General features: G+C 43.0%; 1 protein-coding gene across 9 annotated transcripts in view; it reads right to left on the bottom strand.

The window, feature by feature from the left end:
- TEC (tec protein tyrosine kinase) overlaps positions 1-24,673 on the bottom strand; it is a 59,003-nt gene that overhangs the window by 22,909 nt on the left and 11,421 nt on the right. For 3 of the 9 annotated variants that reach the window (XM_046939936.1, XM_046939937.1, XM_046939938.1), the window contains exons 3-4: positions 13,822-13,982; positions 3,289-3,471 (exon numbers count right to left, since the gene is read on the bottom strand). In XM_046939936.1, the coding sequence (XP_046795892.1) occupies positions 3,289-3,426 (138 nt within the window). In that variant the 5' untranslated portion in view covers positions 3,427-3,471; positions 13,822-13,982. Of the gene's footprint in view, positions 1-3,288; positions 3,472-5,535; positions 5,690-9,833; positions 9,877-12,638; positions 12,841-13,821; positions 13,983-18,541; positions 18,879-24,673 lie in introns of those variants that run through there. The other 6 variants (XM_046939939.1, NM_001030372.2, XM_015285422.4 and 3 more) reach the window with 6 other exon arrangements.

The following is a 24,673-nucleotide window of genomic DNA, read 5'->3' as shown; positions in this document are numbered from 1 at the left end:
ACAGCACTTTGCAATACATAACAAAGAAAAAATAGAGAACAGTACTTATATATTGTGCAGTTTGTTGTCAAAGGGCAAGTGAGTTTCTACCACTGGATGCAGAGAATGGGGTCAACGAGATCTCCCAGAAGTATTTACATGAACAACGTTTTTCTGTGGTTGACTGCTTTTCGTTGTCATAAATGTTCCACTTCTGCCACCAGATATATCAAGTCTCTTCTTCTGCTTCCCTGTTTACAATCCCAGCCTGTCCACACCGTGAGTATTGACTTATCTGGTTAACAAGATTGAATCTCAATAAAATAAATAAATTAAAAAATAATAATAAAATAATAAAAGTGGTTTGATTATTCACATGAACATAAACCCTGGTTCTTCCTGAATTCTCTCTGCCAGGTACCCAGTAGAAGTCAAAACAGAAAAAGCTACAAGTGACCACGCTGGAAATCATACCCCTGCCTGGAGGAGCAGAACTTAGCAACCACCAAACCAACTGCTCCCACTGCAGTGATATGACCAAAAGGATGCTGTGAGATTCTCTTGGCCTTCGGTTTCCATACTTACCTTACCAGTCTGAACTTCTGTAGAGGACTAACAGGTTAGACAGGTAAGGTAAGTCTGCTGTCAGCCCTGAAATGAAACTAGTCTGTACATACCCTTCATCTGCCATATCTTTACATTCAAGCAGTAAATCACATTTAATTTCAGCAATAAACATCCAGCTGTTTACAGGAACCACAACAACTTTCGTCTCCAATGACTTTTTTCATTTCACATAAATTGCTTCAGCCAGAATACACAGCTGTCTTACTGTTAATACAGAGTTACAACCACCAACATTGGCTTAAAATAGATGAAGATGAATAAAACCCTCAACCTTTTTCCATTTCAGTTGCTCAGTGACACAAAGGAATAACTACTGCTGCATGACAGAGATCTTAGTCACACAGTAAGTTCTCAAACAGCCCAAGTACTGCTGACATGAAATACCTTGTGCTTTTCTACAATCAGAACTATTATTTTCAGACAGCACTCTCTGTAAAACAGAATGCTGATTAATGTTTAAAAGGATCTAATGTGGGAGGCACAGAGAAAATGAAAACAGGCTGGAGGCACAGGTTGTAAAGCTGTATGCTATGGCTGAGCCAGTCTGACAACTTGTTGATGCCAACAGCTGGAGCGTTCCGTCCTCCTTCACTACCTGGCACTGCCTCTGGCACATCAGCTCCCACATGGAGCTAATGCAGCTTCCTAATCCAGCAGGATGCTCACCTGGCAAAAATAAAAACACATCAAGCACCCTTCTGCTGATGAATAATGCCTTCAGAGCACCGCAGAGCCCAAGAAGTGCCAGGACTAACTCAAATAGGTTGAGGGTACCGCAAGGTGAGGACAGGGAGGAAATTGATCTATCTGCTTCCACAGCTGGGTTGCGTAGGTGTAGCGTGTAGTTTCACACCAACAGTCCTGACCTCAAGCTGGAACATTTCAAGAAGCTACTGTCCCCACAGCTGAGGGCACAATGTCCTACTCCATCTCACTGCAAGCAAACCAGCAGTTTAAGACTCTCCTCAGACAGATCCACCCTGGAGGCCAGAGGCTATTAACCTGCAGGGCAAAGGTAATATCAAGCTGGAAGTGGTGACTTCTTGAAGGATAACAGCTAGACCTGCAAATCCTGTTAGTTACAGTTCTGCTTGGACTGTGAATTTAAGCTGATACACACACACAAGCATGTAAGACACGTACCAGAGGGCTTCTTAGCCTCCTCCTACATTTTCTTTGAGTCAAAGGGAAAGGAAGATTGGCTTTTCTCTAAAGTAAATGCATATTTTAATGCAGCAGTCAGTGAAAAATACACACACACAAAAAAAAAAAAACAGAAATCCATTCCTTATTTTTAATCCTTGACTGAATCCAAGCTACATGCAGAAAAACAGCAGAGTAAAGAACAAACAAAAAACACTTTCTGTGGTATGCCTGGGTGAGATGTGACAGGCAGCTACAAGAGTCTGCTGTGGTCCTCCAGCAAGCAAGCTCAATTCTGTAGTGAGCCCACACACCACGCTTAACCAGCCTTCTTCACCACAGATAAGACATCTGACACAAGAGGTTGCAGAGACATCTGCATTATATTTTATTGTTATTACATTGAACAGCTTTCCTGTGTGTAGCAAAAGCTCTTCTAGATATGCAGCCATTCTAATCTCCTTCTGCACTGTGACAGCTCTGGAAGGCAGGCTCTGTTACATGGAACATGTCACCCCTCAGCACTAACTGTAGGATAGGATACTTCAGGGGCAGGTAATCCTGAAGAAACTGAATCCAGATCCCTGAAAAATGCTGGTCTGAGGATTTGCCTAGTGTACACTGTTGACTTGTCACGTAATTGAAAGTATATAGAATTTACATAGTGATGGGTTGCTAGTGGTGCCAAAAAAATTGCTTCCAGGTTCACTAGACTGTTTGATCCATCCTAATTGAGCCCATCCCTAGTGAACTTGGCCTGCAGTGCCTACCACATGCTCCTGCTGGAATTTGGAATCCAGTTATTCCCTGGATGGGGAAGGAAGTTCACATTCTCACTGCCATGTACAAGATGGGGCTGGTAAGCCCAAATTGGAGGGGAAAAAACAGTCAAGGCTTTTTCCCTAGTAGCATAAGGAAGTCTATTTGAAAAATCTTCCAAAACTCATGTAAAAGAAGTTTACACGTGGATAGCAGCCAAAGAAGGGCAATAGCAAAGTTACAACAAACCCTTTAGTGAGAACATACCCTATAAGAAATCCTACTTGGGAACCAACTGAAACACTAAAGGATGTCCCATTACTAGAGAAAATGTAAATTTCTTACAGAAACTTTTCTAGCACAATATCCAAGAGGCCAGATTCAAAAAGAATGATGCTATAAACCAGGTGAGGAAATAATTATTAACAGTGAGGGACAAATGCCAGCGGTAAAATTATGCCAAGACCCTTCCACCAGAAATAAAACCATCAAAGATGAGAGAGAAAGAAAATCTCTCTTAACAACCAGCTCTTTTATCTTACTATTGGCATCCTGGCTATGTACTACTGCCCCAATTAGGAACTAATTTACACTACCAAATACATTATCTGCACTTCGGGAAACATGCATTATGAATAAGAGAAATGAGAAACAGTGGTTTATATTCACTGCCATCCAGCCCATCCATCCCTGACAGTGTGATATCCTGTAGGGAAAAAAGCTAAAAGCAGACAAAAGGACAAACAAAGGCAGTCTATTGCACGAATCTGTATCTCCTACCTCTGCTCGACCTTCATAATATGTTAACATAGAATTTGTAAGTACAAAAAGCCTCTCTTTGTAGTTTAAGGGAGAAGTCCTCTTCTTCTGCTGCGACCTTTTAATCAATATCTCTTGTAGAATAGCAGTCATATTCATTTCAGCCACTTGTTGCCTCTGTTTCTAGCCATTGAATATCAGTTCCTGTGAAGATGAGAGAAACAAAATCATTACTGTCTTTGAAGGATCACAGTTCTGGAGACTTCTGTAGTGAAAAGAGCTTCTACTTACAAACGAAACTAACTGAAAATACAGACAGCTGGAGTCCATCTGAAACACCTGGGAGTTCACAGAAGTTAACGATTACACAAGAAAGTTCAGGCATTGCCAAAAGCTGTACCTGCCTGGGTTGAAATAAAGTACGTTGCAGCCTGTCTTGCCCTAGGTAAGTTGGACTCGATGATCTTTATGGGCCCTTCCAGCTCAGGATATTCTATGATCCTATGCCAGAGAGAATAATGTGACCACATACGACTATTCCTTGCCGCAGCACCAACCAAACAGAATTCAAGCATTTTAAGAGAATAATTTTCCGAAAAATTCTCTATGAAACAGAAATCCTAAGGTCCAGGAACTCAGTGCCATCCTTCCCATCCCACTGGGAGACTGGGTGAGCCAGGTACCACCTGCCTATGGGATATCTTGGGGCAACAAGATTTTAATCATTAAGGCCCACACATATACATAAATGTCTTCTGCAAAAATAAGTTTGCTCTAAGAAAAAAAAAAAAGAATATGCAACAGTAAAAGACATTTTGAAAATTGCTGTCTGTTACATCAATGAAAGTTTTCTTTTGCAAACGGTGGTTTAGAAGATGTCAGTTTGGAAGCAAAGAATTAAGCCTACATCTCAGAAAATGCTGAGTGGATGCCTTCCATCTTCTACTTCCAAAGAAGTCAGGCTGACTATCAAAATCTCAATTAAACAGCACATTTCACAGTACCATACAGAAAAGCTTGAAAAGCCGTAGGTCACCTCACAGCATTGTCTTACAGAAGAAGCATTTAAATAAAGTTAAATGTAAACACAACCACTTCAGTGCCTCTCCTTCTGCTTTGTTCCCAAACCTTTCATTATTTGTTTTGACAATACACGCAGTGATGCCCATTGCCTTCCAGTCTAACACTGTTACCACGTTTCACTCACTGCCTTAGCTGATTAATTTATTACATTCCATGCTCCTACCATTTCACACATCTGGATTTATTTTTTTGTTAACTGCATTAGAAAGTACCTTTCTTTTTAAAGGTATATATCTGCAGATGTCGAAGGATTAGTCTGTGGTTTATACTTGACAGGATAGAATGCTTAAGTAGAAGATAACAAAATTGGACAAAATAATTATGATGAACCACCTCTTTTCGTTTTCCCCTCTACCTCTGATACATGTATGCACATAAACTCATTGGTCATCTGTCACACTGCATTTTTGAGAGGAAGATGAATTTTTGAATTAGTAATCATCTTGAGTGCACTATTTAATTAACGAGGTTGCCACATTCTGTTTATTATCCCTCTGAGTATAAATTCACAAGCTTAAAGGTAATGAAGAAAGAAGGATACTACTGAAAATACAAACACTGTTCAAAGAATTAAAGGTTAGTATTAGCTTTCAGACCAGCTTAACACACACCAGACTACAAGAGTTCCCATCACATGCTCTCTCACTCAAAACAATTAGAGTGCTCTCCATAGTACAAATTCTCTGTTGGCATTAGCAACAACAAAAAAAAAAGTCTTAGAAATTGTGATCTCAGAATTCTAACCTAGATGATACAACAAGAAGAGTTTGATATTTACTCTCATTTCAGATCTCAATATTGATAATGTTAAAATATTTTATCCCCCTGTCGGCCCTCTTTATTCAAATTAACATTGCACAAGAAACAAAAAAAAAAATTTTGAAAGAATACCAGGTTAAAAAATATATATATAATCGGTCAATGTCTGCACTTGGCTGCTACATGTATTTATCTACCTTGAGTTATTGCTGCTATAGAGATCTCCACAGATTAGAACCAGTTTCCCAGGTCAGAAAAATCAGCCTTCGAACCTGTACCAGTCACAAAACCTGCTTTTACACATCAGTGTCTCTCGCCACATTTCTGTTTCCATAAGTAAGGCTCAGGACAACAGAACTCTCACCTACAACTCTGAAAGTTCTTCTCCAAACTTCTCCGAGAAGCAGCTATAAAAATCACTCTTACCTCCTGTGAAACCTCTACTTCATTTCTTTTCTTCAGCAGTTTCAGAACGACTTTTCCATACTTTCACCCCCAGGTATTCAATTGTTTCCAAACTATTCCCAAGACCATGAAGCTATCGTATATGACACATTCTTATCTTGTTTCAAACAGCTGTGGGAGTTCCGTGCTGCCACCCAGCTAAAATTTTCATAATACTTCCTGCCTAGGGTTTGTCCATCTCCCTGCCAACTTGACTTACGTGATAACAAACACAACCTAATTTACAAGTATCCCAGATCACGACAGAAATAAGAAAGAATTACAGATGTTCAAGAATTTTCGGGGGAAAATAGAAAAGAAGCACATTCTCAGCTTCAGGCATCAGAAGACTACATCAGTTAGCACTGATCAATCATTTTAATGCATTCAGATGTAAGGCTGTGAAGTCACCATATATTTTTCCCAGAACAAATTTTAAAAGCTTCTAAGATAAATCTGTTAAATAATAATGGTCAAGCTCCACAAAGCCATGTTTTTCCTTGTAGCAAAAGTTGCTTATGCATGCCACCTCTCCCGTGTTTCTCTAGGGAAACAAGCATCAAGCGATTAGGTAACCAGAGCAGTTGCAACATTGCTCCTGCAGTTGGGAACTACTCCCATCTCTTGGACTGTATTTGTTTATTGAAACAATTCGCCATTGCAAGCCCATCAGTGAGCACATAAATGGATGCAAGCCCCAACAGAAGCTCCAGTTAGGAAGGAAGAAGTTCATCACAATCTGGCTAGAGCTCCTCCAGCCCAGAGGTGTTAAGCAACTGCTGCTTTTCACAGCACAAATCCTTTTGTCAGAGCAATAGAGTTGTTCACAGGAGTAAAGGCATTCTATAAACACACTTATTACAGCAGTCATAAAACAAACGCCAATAAAACATTTGTCTGCATCCAAAAAAAAAAAAAAAAAAAAAAAATCAAACAAGCCAGAGCTCTGTTTTCTGAGTTTCCTCCCTCCTTAGTGATTTACCTGATAATTCGGGTTTTCCCCATGCAAAGTCTTAATGCTAACCTGATGGGCTGCCAGTCATGACATATAACTTGTCTGACAAATGGACACCCTCAGCTTCCTGGCTTGGGTTTTATATATCCTGTTCACATGCTCTTTTCACACTTCAGGCTGATCAATTCAAACTGGCAGCCATTTCAGGCTTCTGTATTTAACGTCAAAAACATATCACCCACTCTAGTACATTAATTAGAGCACTCTGATACTCACCAACTCAGTTTACAAAATAAAAGGATGTCAATTTTGAGTATGCAGGTGGTACTTCAGAATTTTGATGCAAATCTGCAACTCCTCATCAATTGTGTTTATTTTATAATTTTATAATTGTGAGCTTCTTTTTGGGGGGGGGGGTGGGAGGAAAAGCTGGTTGGTTGGTTGTTATTTTTCTCCTCTCTCTTAAGAGAAGACCAAGAAGCCACGTGGCTCCATCATACACAAACTATTTTTTAACTGACGGAAATGCAATTCTGGGCAGCAGTTTTCAAACCAATTTGAAAATTACACCCAAACGTTTGTAAAACCCTAATCTTTATTTGAAAGTCAGCCTAAGTACCAGTGGGCTAGTTCTAACTGTAATCAGGCCCTGTGGAAAGAAAATTCCTATTTTCGTGCGCTACATTCTGGTAAAGAATTAAACAGACTAAAGGGTAACTCACTGACAACTCTCTGACTTGAGAATCTCTAAGTTAAGCAGGCAACGTTGCAAATACCCTTTTTCAACTGTAAGCCACTCACATATGCACTGGGAGAATTTCATTTTAATCTGCACAGGTTTGCCAAAATTCCTTAGAAACGGGGTTATGACATCTTACAAACTAAAAATGTTTATTTTGTTTCAGCATTATAACATAGATAGCTGGGTTGGTAAGCAAACACCAAAACCATGCTGGTCCCTCTTGGATAGGGTGTGCTGGCAATGAGGAGGGGAGCTTCAACACACCAAACAGGAGCACCAACTCACTGCTGGCCATCAACCAGCACAAAAGAGAGGGCAAATCCAAAGAGCACTGAACAGCCTGGGAAAAACGACAGGAAGAACAAAAGGGTTTATTTCCTTTCAGGTTCAGGAGAACAACGTGTAGGTATCTCCAAACCCTTTGATCATGGCCCCCTGTAAGGAGCACGCTACAGTGACTGAGCTATCCTTTCATAGATTTATAGGGTACCTTCATCAATTAGGGAGATGGTGCTTTATGAAATAAAAACTACTTTATTACCCATGTAGAAAATGTTTTCTTTTTTAAAAATTATTTTGATTATCTACTAACTTCGAGTTAGCAGCACTACAGGATACCATATGAAGGATGGACTGATAAGTTTTCACTTATTCTTCTATAGGTAACTAGTTGTAGTTTTTCTTCTTTCTTCTGCATGAATGCCCTACAATACCTGTAAATTTTTTGCCCGCTGTTTATTCAGATCACAAATGCTGAAGTCTTTTTGAAGTTCTTTACTGGAAAAAAATAAAGCTGAAAAAAGCTTCTTAAAAAAGAAAAGAATCTTTAAAGCAAATCTTTAGCAGTAAGAGAATCTCAAATATTTGACAGTCTGATTTTTTACGCTTGAGAAAATAATTCTGTAACCACAAACATATTGTGGCTTTGTATCATCTCTGCTCATTCTAGCAGTTAACATATCTAGCAGTTTATAGCTGCTATCACTTCCATAAATACTGTTGCTATTCACACTAGCTACTATTATAAATTCTACTCCTGCATCCAAAGTTACCACGTCATTTTTGCTGTAGACAACGGCAAGCTTTTAGGCAATGCATCACAACTGCAGTGTCTCCCACAGAAGAAACTCAATCTTGAGTCTTCTGCAGGCAGAACTGGCCTCTACTGAGAGACCGCGGTTTTGGGCTTACCAGAAGCCCTATGCAGTCTGATACAAACTAAAATATCCTGAGTGTCACAGTAAGGTTTACTAACTCAGGCTTGGCTATAGTTTGTGCATTTTCCTTATCACACAGTCAGATCAAGCTTTAACAAGACAGACCGATATCCATCTGGGCCTTCTGACCAGACCTCCTGTAACAGCCAGAGGAAGCACATGAAAACAAGCGTGATTTTAACTATTCTACATTTGATTCATGAATTTGATTGTATCACAGGAGTTCCAGGATGCTGTTGTGATCAGCTGGACTGCAGCTGGCCAGGTGAGGCAGAGACTACAGGGATTTGCCTCTTCATGGGTGCAGTGTGAAGCTCTGGCAAAGAACAGGAGTTTGGCTTCCTTGTACAAATGTAACTGAAAATGGGAATGCATGAACTGAAGAGTCAGGTCAGGGTTGGAACTGGCAGGAGGTATATGGTACCCTCGTCCTGCCTGTGTGCTTATGTGTCTTCAAAAAGAAACAGCCCTCCTCGTTCTAGCAAGCATCTTCAGTGCAAGTTAGAGAAGAAGATGGAAGAACTACCCCCAAATCTGCGTGGCATTGGATTAGAGGAGCTGAAGCTGAGAGAGAGCAGAGTATTTATTTCACTTGTACATAGGCTGTATCCCCTACAGTGTCTTCAGTGGCTCCACAGTACCAGGCAGACATTTGGCAAAGTAGAACCACTGCCTTGGCCCTCCTCCTAAACACTCCTCCTGATAAGGATGGAGGAGGAACAGCAACACCCACTTACTAAAAGCATAGGCAGAGATGAGATTGGCAATGGAAATGGGTGATGCTGGTGGAAAAGCTTTTCTTCCTTTTACAGGAAGCTGGAGATTAAGAGGGATTAAAAACTAAATGTTCTGCTCAATCAGAGGTTTAACTTAATTCTTCTGTTCAGGGACTTTAAAACTCACCATTAAGTAACAGGTAAATTGCTACTGTACATAGAACTGGGAAAAACAAAAAAATCTGACATCAACAGTGCCTCAGGCAGTTCTTCTGACCTTTTTAATCTCACTAAAGGAGAAATTTTAATTCAACTTCTTCATAATTTGAATTTGGTTTTCCTAATGTCACACAATCTCAGGTGAGCAACTGGTATATTATAGCACAAATAAGCTCAATTTATTTTAGTAGTCAAGACACGCATTTGACATGTTCTAACTAAAATACCATAATCCATACAAATGGTGCCTTGTTTTCTGTACAGTGAATGTCTAATATTTCTAAAGTAACTTTTCTTTCCCACTATAATGCTACATTGCAATGGAAAGCACTGCAATGACAGCAGGGTAGCAAAGTCCCGGGCTGCAGCAAGAGAGGATATGCTCAATGTAGCAGCCATGGACACAGAAATAACAAAAAGAAATTGCTTACCCTTAGAAGGCTTCCGTTAGGCAGGGATCTCCAGCAACATGCCTATGCTTCCACTGCCCACCCTTAAATGAGGTCTGGGAGGGGATGGATCCTGGCTGCACCTCTTCTGGTCACTCAGGTGTATTGTATGCACCTGAGCTCCTTGAGCTGGCCCTGCCTTCCTACCAGGTGCTCAATCACTGTTTCAGGCCCTGACTTAGCAATTCCACTACACCAACACTGCAAGATGAACTAAATAACTACCCTTTCTTTGACTATGAAGTAAGTTCTCTCCGCTTACCCATTCTACATACCACGTGACTGACACCAGTACAAGTCTGCATTAAGTTCAACACAATTACAGTCTTGTTTTGCACCACTGAACTGATACACCTTTTACAGCAGAGAAAGGCATAAATAAGACACACATTAATCATCTGGAACCATCCCTCCTCTGGCCCCTAAACCATTAAGTCCAAAGCTAGAACCAGTATCCTACTACAGTATTTCAACACACAAAAAAAACCCTTCCAGTTTCCTGAATCATTATCTGTGTCATTTTAAACAATCGTGGAAACTCAATCAGCAGCTGAAGGAGTTCTACCTTGCACAAGGTTTGACAGCAAACATGGAATACTTCTAAGCAGCTGTCCTCTGCACCAAAGGGCCATCGTGGCAAAGTGTCACTGGTATGTCTATGTAGCATAGCTGAAGCAACAGAAACCCTGGCTGGGACCTTGGCTGCAGGAAAGCAGTACCAGTGCTACCTTTCATTTGCACTACTTCTCTGGAATTGTTAATTCAGGTGTGGGTTATGGTACACCTGCTTCTGATCCCAGCCAGCTTGCCACTAGCTTCTCTGACTTGCACTCTGCTGAAAAGACACAGATGAGTCCAAGCACGAGCATCTTGATTCACTCATTTCTCAGCTGATATATAGTTTTCAAACCATGCCATGAACTGGATTGACTGTACATTTGACAAAAGGTTTATGAATTAAAGACATATCTTCATATCTCAAGAACAGTACATAGAAGGAGTCCATAGGTACACCCCATGTGAATTGGAAGCAGACACAGGTTATGAAATCCATCTTCAAAGGCCAGCTTTAAGTCACTAAAGCTTGCAGTCACACTAGACCCAGGTATAATGATCTGACTGAAGTCACAACGTTTGTAATTCACTCTCACAACGTTCAGTACAATTGCATGCCAGCAGTACAATTAACGGAATGAGTTATTTGGAGACGTTCCTCAAAATTCAGGGTTATCTTTCATTGAATCACAATAGCATTTGGTTTTGAAACACACTGCAAACACCAACTCCTACTTGCTGTTTTATTGCTAGGGAAGCAAGCTATTCACCTAGCAACCTGCCAGCCTCTTTTTGCACTTGTTTTATTCATAAGAAACGTAAAGGAACTTTCTTCTTCCACACTACTGGGAAAACTACTACTTCCCAAATTGATAGCAGGCCTATATGAGTGTCTACTAAGATTAGTTCTATCATTTCAATCATCAAACTTTCCTCAGTCAGATGAAAGTATCTCATCAGAATCCAAATGACTTTTATGACTTCTGCAGTGCTCCTCAATACACTTTCTTTCCTCTGTGTGGTTACATGGAAACTATATTACTTCCCAAAATGGATGACAACTGTAAGCATCTGCAACAAAAAAGCCAGCAGAGCGCTTCAGCACCTACGGAGTGACAGCCACACACATGTGAGCCTCATTGCAAAGAGGGTGTTTATGGGAAATTTAATCCAGATTCATTTGCACTGAACTGGCTACCTCCCAATGAAGGACACATGACCATGGAAGCAAATGTATGGTTGGGTAGAGCTACAAGGAAGTTTTGAGGTGAGGAAAAACCATGAATGAGTGCTTGGTTTACAGGGAATTTGGGGGAAATCTTGAGCATGCAGCTAGCAGAAGAGAGTGCTACGTCAGGGTGAGAGCTGGGTTAGAGAGGAATGATCCCTGCTGTATTGTTTGTCTCTCATTTTAAAGCAAGTTTTCCTAGAACCTGATGAGGAAGCCTTGAACCAGCTCCAGGGGTGTGGTGTTCCTTTTCTCTGGGTTGTGGAAGAACACAAACTACTCTCCATATTGCTAAAAACCATGATCATCTTTAAATCTTTTATCAGATATCCACCCTCCTAAGTAATACACGTAGGTTAAATGTGAGCCAAGTTCATGTCCTCTCAGTAACAGTAGCTGTTAACAGCTCTACTGCAGGCACAAAATAACCATTCTCCCTCCAAAACTAAAAGCAGTTTAATAAAATTGCATCCTATTTTCAGTTTACCCTTTAGATGCTTTTGGCAGATGCTCTATGAAGAGCACCTTCACAGTGAGCTGTAATGCTGAAATTAATGCATTCGCTGCACAGTTCGCTTATCAGAAATGAGTCAAAGAGGTCAAAGAGACTAAGCACAGCTGTGGCAGGTCCTTTATGCACCAGGTCTGGTTCCAGCATTTTAACAAAACTAAACATGAAAAAGTACATAAACAAGGTAACCATACGCTATGTGACAAGATGTTAGTTATTAATGATAGAAATTTGCATAACGCACATTTCTCATTATGATGACTGTTTATTTCCAACCAAACATACCAGAAACTACACTATCTTTAAATACATTCATTAATAGGGCAATTAATATGAAAAATTCACACATGTATTAATAACTGGTTTTAAATAGAGACAGAAACAAGAACCCGTGATGAGGTGAGGAAGCTAAAATGCTAAGAAATAGCTCATGGGTATACACGAATTTAAGCAGAAAACAAAACTGTGAAATTAACTCAGATGATGAACTGACCTTAACTCACATGCTGCAGTCCACAAACGCCTACTTTTCCCCCAGAATTCTTGATTATCTTCTTGAGGCAGTACAGTGATGCAGCTTGGCAACTGTTAGGCATTTTTTACACCTATTTAATAGCTGACTAGCCCCAAACCTTCTCTCATACAGGCAGCACTGATATATCTAGAGTTATTCATCAAGATCATCTTCTGCGCACAAGAAAAATACAAGCCAACACGTACGGGGCAGGAAATACTGCAAGTCTGCAAGTTCCTGTGCGTCAAGTTTCCCATGCATTGTTTTCATCAGGATACATCATCAAGAAAATGCAGGATATGGGATTGCAAATCAGTGATCATTTTCACTTCAGCTGAGATGCTGTACTTCTTTTCCCACATCTGGCAATTCACAGTTTCCCAAACCATGTGATTTTTGCTGTGCTTACCAAAACAGAGATGTCGCTAAGGTCTACATTCTTATCTTCTGATTCCAGCCTCTCTGACCCTGATCCATTGGATGGGTTACAAGAAAAACTTCATATAAAAGAAGCTCAGACAAAACTCAACTCAAAACTCCCTCACCATCATGCCACACCCTCATGTTGCTGAAGTGAGACAATCCAGCATTTAGTGCTAGAATTTCCGTTTGATTTGCACTCAAAATCATAACAGTAATGCTACCAGAGAGAATTGTACATTCTCATGCTTTGTGCATTTTTAGCTGACAAATGACTTGAAGGACTGCATTTATTTACAGCAGCTTTCATTTTCTTTCAAAATTTAGCAAAGCCTTTCAGTTTCTGCTTTACTCTGTACTTGAACGAGCTCTATGACACAATAAGGATTAAAGATTAAAAAAACAAGAAAATAACAATAGTATCTCTACATAGAATCCACACTGCTGTTTATCTTCTGAATGGATAATTGGAAGAGTGAGATCTATTTTCCTGAAGTTTTGGAGGCAGATCCCACAGAGTTCTATCCTGACCTTATTCGTAGATTTTTTAAAAACAGTGAAACTTTCACTTGCATTTCAGCCCTTTACTAATAAAGTCTCTAAATACAGGGCTGAAAACTCAGGATGCAACCTTGAAGAATTTCTTCACATACAACATAGTCCAAGGAGTAAGGAATACTAAAGGACTTCAGTCTCACCACTGTTTCAAGCATTATCTCAAGGAAATAATTTCTCACCGTACCTGAAAATCAACACGACTGAGGTAGTGCTGTCATCTTGTGCATTCCTTTTCTCTCAGGCTCTCAATCCTGTGAGGCAGTGAGCATCTCTAGCAGAGAGGCTCATTACTCCACTCCCCTCGATGAAAATTCTTGGATGCCAGGGTGTTTCAGCCGTTGTGAGCTAAAGAGGGACAAGAGCACTCATCAGGCATCACAAGACATTTAACATCTAAAGCAGCTGTATTCGACTTAAACTCTCTTTGAGATATTGTATGATACTATCGTTAATGTGTGATAACATCATATGCCATTTAATCAACTCTGATCACTAATGGTAAGGCATAAAAATACCGTGGAATAGGCAACACTAGAAGCAACACTTCCACCACCCAGACTCACTGATGTCTAGATTACATGGGATAAAGGCAAGACACTGTAAAGTTAGGATAAGATGGTCCTTTTATGTCCAGATCTTAAGTTTTCACAGGGATTGCCTGCTTCACACTGACTTCCAGGGTTGGTTTCAGTTCAAGAGATCTAGAGAAATAACTGAAGGAAGTTGAGGAATTGTGCCGCTTGCCCATTACTTTATTTTCCTTTTATATCAGCCACAGCATGTGGCCACATAACTGAACACTATCCTCTAACACATTATGCATAAGCAAGTTGAAGAGAAGTTGCAGTGGCAGTTTGGAAACCAATCAGTTTTAACACTGAGTGCTACATCTTCCCATGCTGGAAAATACTCTTTTAATCATCTTTACTGGATAAGGTGTGGATAGCCATTTTGCTTTCAAAAGATCCCAAGGTGTATTTAAGACCACCAGTTTTAAGAGACCTGTGGAAATGTTCAATCTCTACTGCCATACCACCAACATTTGCCTCTGGTGTCATAGACCAACAAAATCAAATAGGAGGCACTGCTTTCAGAGCAGTCGTCATCTATTTATCACCCTACACTGAGTTGGGTCTGCCCACAGTAGCAATTGGTAGCCATCTCCTTGTTCTGAGCCCTATTCCATGTATTTTCTCCCCTTCTTCCACTGAGGAGAGGAAGTGAAAGTGGTGTGGTAGAGTTTAGCTGTCCATCAGAGAAACTACCACCCTCTACATCAAGAATTTGAAGTGCTGTTGTCATCTCACTTACACTTTAGACCAGTATAGAGAAGATGACAATAAGATTTCTGCACAGGGCTGCCAAGGAGAGAGCTGCAAGTACTGCATTCAGCTACAAGCAAGGGGCAGTTACCATTTGTATCTAATGCTGAATTACGTGGCTGCCTCACGAGGGAAAGATGACTTCTTTTACTTTGTAATGCAAGGGACAATGCTGGCTGCATTGTCCACATCGGGCTGCAAAAGGATGAACACTGCAACACTTTTTTCTGCCCTATATTCAAGTGCAAACAAGGCCTACACCTAAGGTATTCTTTTGATTTCATCAGATCACAGCTCATAAAAGGCACGGGGCTGTGCAAAACTCCTCCTGACAGGAAACCCTCCTCTGACCTACTTGAGCACCATGCAGTTGTACCTCACACGTAGCAGAGCAGTACCCACTCATACATCTGCCTGTAGGAGAAACTTGAGTAAGGGAAAGCGAGAGCACCAGGAAAACACTTGGCCCACACTCCATGCACTCCCAGAACATTGGGATCTCTTTTCTTTTTTTCCCCAGCAGGTTTCCATTACTCATTTCAGGTTCTGCACTCCCATTTGAACACTTCACGCCCTTTTTGGTGCTTGCAAGGAAGTGACCTCTCTATCATGCCTCCACACACAGGAAGTTGTGAAATCCTACCAACCACCCCTCTCACAGCATTCCTTATGACGAGGCCCTTCGCCACATATCTCTACAAGAAGGCTATTTATTTTTCCAAGTTTTGGCTCATGTGGTATTTTTCCCATTTCTGCATCCTGACTCTGAATCACAGCGTCAAGGCAGGGGATGACTGAGACCTGCCAGAGCCATCATAGCCACGGGGCAGTGCTCCATCACACAGCTCTGCACCCCAGTTCCTCTTCTACTACTTGTGATAGAAAGGGCAAGCGTGTCCACCCAGACACCAGCTGCCCTCATCTACACACTACCTTCTTTGGTGTACGACAGATGTCCTTCAGAAGCATGTACGTCCTATTGCTGCAGGAGATCCACTATAGACCACAACAACTCACTTTTTGGCACACACAAGTTTTTAAAGCACAATTCCAACTGCAACAGTGAAAACATAACAGGGTACCAAAAAAAGTCAAAACATACAGAAGTAGCAAAACATCTTTGAGGTCAATGGTTAATAGAGGCTAAAGGCATTTTCCATGATCTTTGCGTTGACAGTAGGAAGCACAGAATTCCATTGTCTGATAAACAGAAAATATTTTGCATATCTGAGATATAAACATTTGTATAAGAAGCACACCATTCTGTGCCTTATCTTGTGTACTCAGTTTACTAGCTAACACAATACAGAAGGAACTAATCTACAACACGTTACGTCTACGGTTGGCGCAGGGGGAGACTTTTCCTGGTGCTTCCAACCAGTTCTGTGAAATTAACCACTTCCCAGCTATTGTAACCTTAATTACAGGATGCTGCACTATCATGGCACTCCTGAATACAATGTTGTTTCGGGGCAAGATAAAATGAAATAAAGCCAGTAAAACAATGTCAGCTGTATTTCATTTTTCTCCATTTGCAGCCATTGCAGGCAGCCAGCCAGGCTATTGGATACAGCGCAGAGACAATTCACAGGGCTGAGCACACAGCTGGGAGCTGAAACGCGGCATAACTCAGGACATAATTCAAGCTGCTTCACAATCTATGCCTTTAGAAGATCAAACTCCAAAATAACATCCAGAAGGAGGAAAAAATAAAGGTGGTCCTTCTATAAGTTCTGAATGGATATTAAAATCAGGCAATCTGGCAGACGAGAACTTAGGTTAGAAGGTGGCTCAACTGGTAGCATGAGCTACCCCTGAATGCCAAATCTTTGGCTTTGATTCTCACACCTGTGAGATGATCACATTTAAAAAAGAGAGAGAGAGAAGAGGGAGTACCCAGGTGCCCAGTATAACCACATTGCTTCTGTTTTCAGTGGTTTCAGCAGGCAAACTTACAGAGATCATTTTGGTTCACCCACAGAATTCTTTTAGAAACTTAGCAGGGCATGTGAAGCACCCTTTTATTTAGGAATAGAAGTAGAGATGGGTGTATTTCACCTTGAGCTTTAATGTCTTCAAAAAATAAAATTGGTTAGAAATAAATACAGTAAATAAACCTGAGATGTATGAAGACTAGCAGAGGAGAGTGACAACAAATGGGCTCGTTCCCTGTCTGGCCCCCTACAGATCACAACCATCAGAGATCTTCCAGAAACAAGTGAGATTCTATAGCAGGCCAGCGGCCACTGAACACCACCACCATGCTGACCCCACGTGGCAAGAGGCAGCCCACCAGCTCCCCACCACCCCTGCTCTGCAGACCAGTCCCTTCCACAGCACCCTGCATGGAAGCTGCCTCACCCCCTACAAAACCAACGAGACCCTTCCAGGCCCTTCTCCTCCAGGAGACAGTTTGGCCCCCAGGGCAGGACTTGGGGGAGATGGCATGAAGGCAAAGCATGAAGAGACCACAGTAGGAATGGAGCCAGATGAAAAGAGCAGTGGGCATGGCACAGGCAGCACAGTGGGTGCACAGGCACCATCACCCTGAGTAATCACAGCAACTGGGAGTCTGCCTGTATGGGCTCTGCACTCTGCCACCCCATAACATCCTAAACATGGGAATTCAATCCAGGATTGTTTAGTCTAGAGAAGAGGAGGCACAGGAGAGACCTTGTTGCTCTCTATAATGACCTGAAAAGAGGTTGTGGCAAGGTGGGGGTCAGCCTCTTCTACCATGTAACAGTGAGGGGATGAGATGCAACGGCCTTAAGTTGCACAGGCAGAGGTTCAGGTTGGATGTTAGAAGCATTCTCAGAAAGAGTGGTGAGGCATTGGAATGGGCTGCCCAGGGAGGTGGTGGAGTCACTGTCCCCAGAAGTGTTCAAGAAATGTGTTGATGTGGCACTGACAGACATGGCTAGCGGGCATGGTGGGGATGAGATGACAGACTTGGTGATCTCAGAGGTCTTTTCCAGCCTTAATAATTCTATGAAATGCTTCTGTACCAACCATATGCAACAATTCATCCTTCAGTCACTGGAGAGTTAGGAGAGGAATGAAGAAGCGATGCCTCACCCAGAGCCATGCTCTACCACAGTCAGACTGAGCACCTGTAAGCATATGCTCTGAACTGAAAACAAGCAGTCAAGTAGTACTCCTGAGACACACTTATATCAGTGTTTCCGCTACCACTGATTTTTATTATTATTATTATTATTGTATCTGGAAAAGATGCACTCTTGATGAAATAATACCGGGCACTTCAGATCATCAGAGCCCGTGGCCAAGTCTACCCAAAAAGCTCAGCGTGTCACTGACAACCAATTCCAGCTCACAAGAAGCCAGCAGGAGCCCGCACAGCAGCCACCGCGTTAGCTGCCCCACGCAGCAGCTGAGCAGCAGCAGCAGCCGTAGGAGCGCTCCAACCGAGAGGGACGGCCGCGCAGAGGCGCACGGAGCCGTGCCCAGAACCGAAATCCCACACCGAGCTGATCCCGGCCTGAGACGCCGACCCCCGCTGAAGCAGAGCGGCTACATCGAGGAACTCCAAGTCGCGTAAACAAGGAAACACCAAACAACCTTCGCTGTAAATGGAATCCGCGCTGCCGCACTTTGTACCACGCGAACTGTGCCGGCCGTTACCGGCGGAGCTTCCAAGCGGTTACCGCTCCGCGCTTCATTTCTCCCCTCCGCTGCCGCTGCTCGCTGCAAACCGTGCGCTGAGAGCTGCAGTTACCGCACGGCACCGGCCAGCAGCCTCCGAGCTGCCGGGCAGCGACCACCTGCGCGCAAACCCCTCCCCGTGGCCGCTCACAGCTCGGCAAAAGTTTGAGCTTTTTCTTGTCGATTTTTTTTCACCCCGCTCCCCGGCTCTGCCTTACCTGCGGCTCCTGAGCGCCGCCGCCGAAGGGACCGTGAGGCGGCGGTACGGGGTAAGGCGGAAGGCGCTGCTCCGCTCCGGCGGGAGGAGGCAGAGGGAGCGCGGGGCGGGACGGGGCGGAGTGCGGGCGGCGGGGAGGCGGGGAGGAGCTGAGGAGCTGCCGCAGGTGTGGGGAGCGCGGAGGCGCCTCGGTGGTGTGCGTGCTTCGTGAGGAGACAAACCAAGCGAGGAGGAGGTGGTGAATTGGAAAGAGAGGGTGCGAGGTCCCATCCCGGTTTTCTGTGCGCGCCTTGAAAACGTGACGCGTGGTTTGGTCCTGCTGCTTCCCGCTCCGCAGTGCGTCCTGTGTGACGGCTGTGTAGAGCGCCCAGGCCGGACGCTGTGGTTGCACGTAGGCACCCCAAAGCTCGGGCACCAGCCACGGCCACAGTGACTTTTGCTGCGTTGTCATCCAGGCCCTTTTCCTCACTGCCTTCCCTTATCCCAACTTTATCCATAGCAACCGTCTGCAAAACTTTGTTAAGAGATCAAGCTGGAAAAGTTCAGCTAAAACACGTCTCTAAATGTTTTGAAGTATGAGCCCAGAGGAAAGAAACTGGGTCTGTGCTGCTAACAAGTGTATTGTTTTGCTGTGCCTATGCGTAATGGCTGGATCAGCACAGATGTCTTTCTGTTCAGCACAGAGGAAATGACTTACAGAGCCTTTGTTTTCACTTGGGGGATTTCCTCCAAAGCCGGCGCTGCTGCTGAGTCCAGAGAGCCGCAGGGCTCCATCCCTGCTGCATGGGGCACCTCTGGGGTGATGAACACCTGGGCTCTGTGGTGATGAACACCAGTCACTGTGTGGCCACGGCTCAGGTAGCCATTCCTCAGCCCTCTCACCACAGTCCCTTTGTGGCGCCTGGACAGCCCTCCCACAGCACCACCCAAAATTCAAACCCTCTATCTCAGAGCATTGTCCAAAATCTCCCTCGACTCCAGCAGCCTGGGGATATGACCACTGCCCTAGGGAGCCTGTTCCATGCCCATGCCCGCTGATAAAGAGCCTTTTCCAAACACCCAGCCTGATGCTCCCTGTCACATCTCCATGCCATTAAAGAAAAACAACTGAGAGGTCAGGTCCTGAGGGATGGGAATGTGCTGAGCAGCCTTCGGGAGACTTAAATGCACACCTAACAAATGCATTGAGGAAAGGTTATGCAGCTTGGGGGGGAAAAGCATTGTTCATTGTTGTGCGTGGTTTCTTACAGCTTGCTGAGCAGGGCAGCACCAGCCACATGGGTTTTTGCTGCACAGTCTTGGTTTCTTGTCATCTATATGCCTTTGCCATTGTTAAATAGAGCAATGGAGGTGACTTCATTGTAAGAGGCATGCCAACCCCTGCACAGCACTGAGGCTCGCAGAATTACAGGGCAAGGATCTTTAATTTTGCAAGAAGTATTTGGTTTTCCTTCTCTACTTCATAAATTCCCAGAGGTGTCCATTGCCATGGCCACTAGTGCGCTGTGATCTAAATTAGTGAAAGCAGAAAGGCGCTTTTCAAATAACAGTATTTCTTTATGCATCCATATAAACTTTGCAGGCAGGAAGAGGCTGGGCTTTCCACCCCGTTAAATCAGCTTTAGGATTAAAAATTACAAAAAAATCCAGTGCAGAAAAAGCAGCAAGTTGTAACCAGGAATGATTTCACTTCCCCAAAGTTTCACATGCTCAAACGTTATGCAAACAGTGCAGAGGTGGGGGAATGAGAAAAGGAGGGGATGTTTAGGGTTTAGCTTTGGTCCTGTTTCAGCTCCAGAAGAGCTCAGTGCTGCTTGCTGCTTTCATCTTTTGCCCATACCCTCCTAGAGGTTCAGGAACCCAGTGGGCTGGAGGTGTGGCACCCATCCCACCTCTGGGCTGTGGGGATTGGAGCCCATGCCATCCAAGCCTTTCCTTTGGTATGGCCTCAGGCACCCGGTGAAATGTGTGGCACAATGACTTCACTGTGCTTTGGGTTATGGGCACCCAGCACTCAGAGCAGTTGATTTTGCTCTTCTGCAGAGGAGGGAAGCAGTGAAGTTTCCGTGGCAAAATGCCCATCTGTAGGAGGAAGTCTCTCCATCAGAAAGCGTGGAGGCTCTTGAAATTTCAGGCACACAAGTGGCGTGAAGCACCAAATAAGGAAAGAAAAAGATGCACATTAGATGGCAACTCAGATAGACTGTATTTCCAGCAGTTACACATTCGTATATGTTTTACCACCTGATGGCCCATGTCACTTCTGTCCTTGGAGCTACTGTTTGAGGCAATCTCTTGTGTTCAAGAAGTCTCATCTGTGCAGTCTTTCTGGTGGAGAAGCATGTCTGCGAGTCCCCACATCACAGAGAGGCTCTTCCTCTTTCTCCCCGGTGCCTGTCTCCCTCTTCACCCTTCTTCACTTCTTAGAGTTTTCTGTGAAGACATTTCCTCTCTTCATTTCTCTTCCATCACTTGTTTGGCAAGAGATGACACATAAGAGTTTTTCACACTGCCAGGAGCAAATGGTGTCAATGAGAGAAAAACCACCATTGTTTTTCATTATCTGGCTTCCATACCAGCAGCAAATGTGCTGCTTTTTCTGCCCATCGTATCTCCAAATCTTCTTTTCTTTTTGAGAGATTTTGGAGGTGATAATTCCATTAAGTCATTTTGTTTCTATTTGATCCTCTCTGTGAAACTGGGAAAAAGATTTTGTCCTCCTGTCTAGCTGAGTTAGGGGAAAAATATCAAGCATGGGTCACTGAAGACACAGTGTGTACTGAGGGGAACAATAAGCCTAGAGTTTCCACTGTGTCATGTGACAGAGCCAATGGTTTATCCCAGCCCTTGCTGACTAGCTGTGTCAGGACTTCATGGGGCCAGGGGCTCCCTGGGGCTGTGGACCATTCTCTGTAGTTTTATTTCAGTAGCCCTGCAGGCAAGCATCATGATGCAATATTTTGTTACTCAATCACAATGTTTCTTCCACTTCGCTGCTTCTTTCTCCATTCATCTGCTCCCTTATTTAGGATGAATCAAGTTTACAAAACAATCACTTCTTCAGTCTTTTATTGTACCTACCTCACAGGATGCCCTGTGCTTTCTTTCTTTTTTGGGGGGGGAGATTGGTCTGAGGAAACATCTAATATATTTATGGGATGCCCAATGCTGCATCCGATGGATGGAGTGGAATTGACCACCTCCAGCATTTAAGACAGATGGCACTTAGTGAGTATGGTAGAAATGTTAAATGGGATGAAAGGACTGAATAAGAATCTGCTATTTATTTTCTCTTCTAATATAAGAGCTAGAAGTTATCCAGTGAAGCCAGTAACAGCTAGACTGAAATAAAACAGAGGGAGATGGTTCATTATGCAACTCTCTGAAGATGTGTGGAGCTCTCTGCTTTGCAAACAATGTTTAGGGATGGAGCAGATCAAATGAGTTTCAAGAGAGACTGGATGGACACTTGGAAGAGGAATCTATTGAGAATCACTAGACAGACCCAACACCTCAGATCCAGGAAGCCTAAAGACGCTTGAGGAACACTTGTATGAAGGTGTCATACTTGCCCTGTTCTTGCTTTTCCTGGACATCTGCCTGTGGTCAGCACTGAAAGCAGGATCCTGGATGGATCTCACACTTGACTGACACAAGCAAACCTATTTTTACAACAGGCCTGTAACATCTGTTTTCTGTCCTATAAGATTTCACAGTAACTTACCAAGGTCATCCTAGCTCTTTCCCCATTATCAACTGATCTGCACCTTGCACAGTCCAGGACCTACCTCTCAGCCTACAGTAAAGATCAATCAATCTTATTTTTTCCCCTGAAACCTTTACTTCTGCAACAGGCTGAGATTCAAGAGAAACATGGAGTGAGACAGAGGCAGTTGGATCTTCCACTGATTCAGCTGAGACTTTTAAAAGCCCACAAGTGTCTTTCAAGGGGCTGATGACTTCAAGTATAAAGTTAGGTTATAATCCAGTGCCGGGTTAGTTTAAAACTACCATTGTGCAATCCCATCAGTCTGAGGACTCAGCAGTCACAATCAGGGCATACCGGCATCAAACATGCCAGACAGCTACATCATGACTGTGTGCTTGAGTAAATCTCCTGCCTAGCTTTGAGGACAACCAAGCAGCTTTCTGCTGCTGAGAATTGCTTTTACCGGCTTCACTTCAAGCAACTGAACAGCCCCCATTGCCCTGCTTCCTCTTTGCAGACAGCATGTTTCCTCTAGTGTCATAACAACAGGCAGCATTTTGGCCACAGTAGCTAGACCACAGAGACATTCCCTGCCCTCTTCTGTTAAAGACATGTCCTTATCTGGAAAAAAAGCCCAAATTCTTCTGGACTAACTACTAATAGGTTATAGTAGGGAGAAGAGTTGCTTTCAAGCTCAGGTCTGGTTATCCTTCCTTTATAAACTCAAAACCCAGGTTTGGGGTTTTGGAATGGACTGCTATAATGGTGGAAATACTGAATTGGACACCTCCAAGAGCCCTGTGAGCTTTCTTCTGAGGACACAGCACACTTACAATACAGAAGTACCTATTTTTGTAAGAGTTCTACATTGCAAGATGCAGGCAAGCAAATTTGTAGAACAATTGCTGGCTGGAGGAAGCCCTAAAAGACAGGCTTTGTTTAACTGCCCTCTGGGGACAATGTGCTCCAATGGAAGATGGAAAAAAAAAGTACTAGTAAGTCTGACCATCTCTTGCTGCTGGGAAGGCATATGATAACTGGGGTGATCCATGATGCCATGCATCCCTTCTTTGCAGTGGCTGGATCAGGCTGAACACGTCTGTTCCACACCATGGGAGGACAGGCTTCCCTGCCACTACTGCTTCTTTCCTCTGCAGTCCATCTAGATCTTTGCAGATCAGGGTCTTTCTATTTCATGGCCAATGAGATAACTCAGGAAAAAAAAAGAAAAAGAAAAAAAGAAAGAAAGAAAGAAAAAAAAAGAAAGAAAAAAAAGTAAACGCAGTCCATTTTCTGGGGCAAATTTTAAGGGATTTGAGAAACAAACTGCATTCCTGAAGCACTAAATGTGCATCCATAGGAGAAAAGGAAATAAAAGTTTGAGCTTTTTGCTCAGTTCATGGAAGATTTACCTATTTGCTAGTTAGATGTTACTCATTTTCAGTCTATAAGCAAACACAAATGGATTAATCAAACATCAGAACAGCAAAAGATGCAATCAGAAAAAGACAGAATGACATCTCTTTTGGCTACCCTTGGATAGGTTCCAGTGGCTGCAAGCTTGGCAGCTTTTCCCTCCTTCCTACCTTCCAGCCCACAGCTGCCAGCTCAATGCCAGCCACCAGGGCTGTGTTTTACTGCAGTCAATGAGAGGATGGTGTATCCCAGCTGACACACAGTTTTGAAGAGACTTGCATCATGTGAAGAAGCAAGAGCATCTTTGCAACAGGCTGAGACATTGGTGCCTGCTGCAATAAAATGTGTGCTACGTCTGGTTTGATAGCTAACTCTATGGAGAAAAAGAAACTGAGGAAATGCATTATCAACACTTGGGTGATAATTATGTACTAGAAATAAAACTGACAAGACTCTGTAAGGAATGTGAATATAGTTATTAATTAAAGGAGCAACAGGTAAAAGTACTACATATCAAGCTAAATTAGCCTTCAGAACACAGGCACATGTCTCTATAAAGCTACAGGATTTATATTCATGCATTTGAGTGTTAAGCTGGATCCATAAATTTGCAGGAGGATTTGAATCATAGAATCATAGAATCGCTAAGGTTGGTGTCATGGTTTTATGATTTTTGGTTATCAGTATTCCACATCACAACATCATG

This window comes from Gallus gallus, chromosome 4 (assembly GCF_016699485.2).
Source record: "Gallus gallus isolate bGalGal1 chromosome 4, bGalGal1.mat.broiler.GRCg7b, whole genome shotgun sequence".
NCBI classification, from domain to species: domain Eukaryota; kingdom Metazoa; phylum Chordata; class Aves; order Galliformes; family Phasianidae; genus Gallus; species Gallus gallus.
This window is presented reverse-complemented; position numbering and strand designations above follow the sequence as displayed.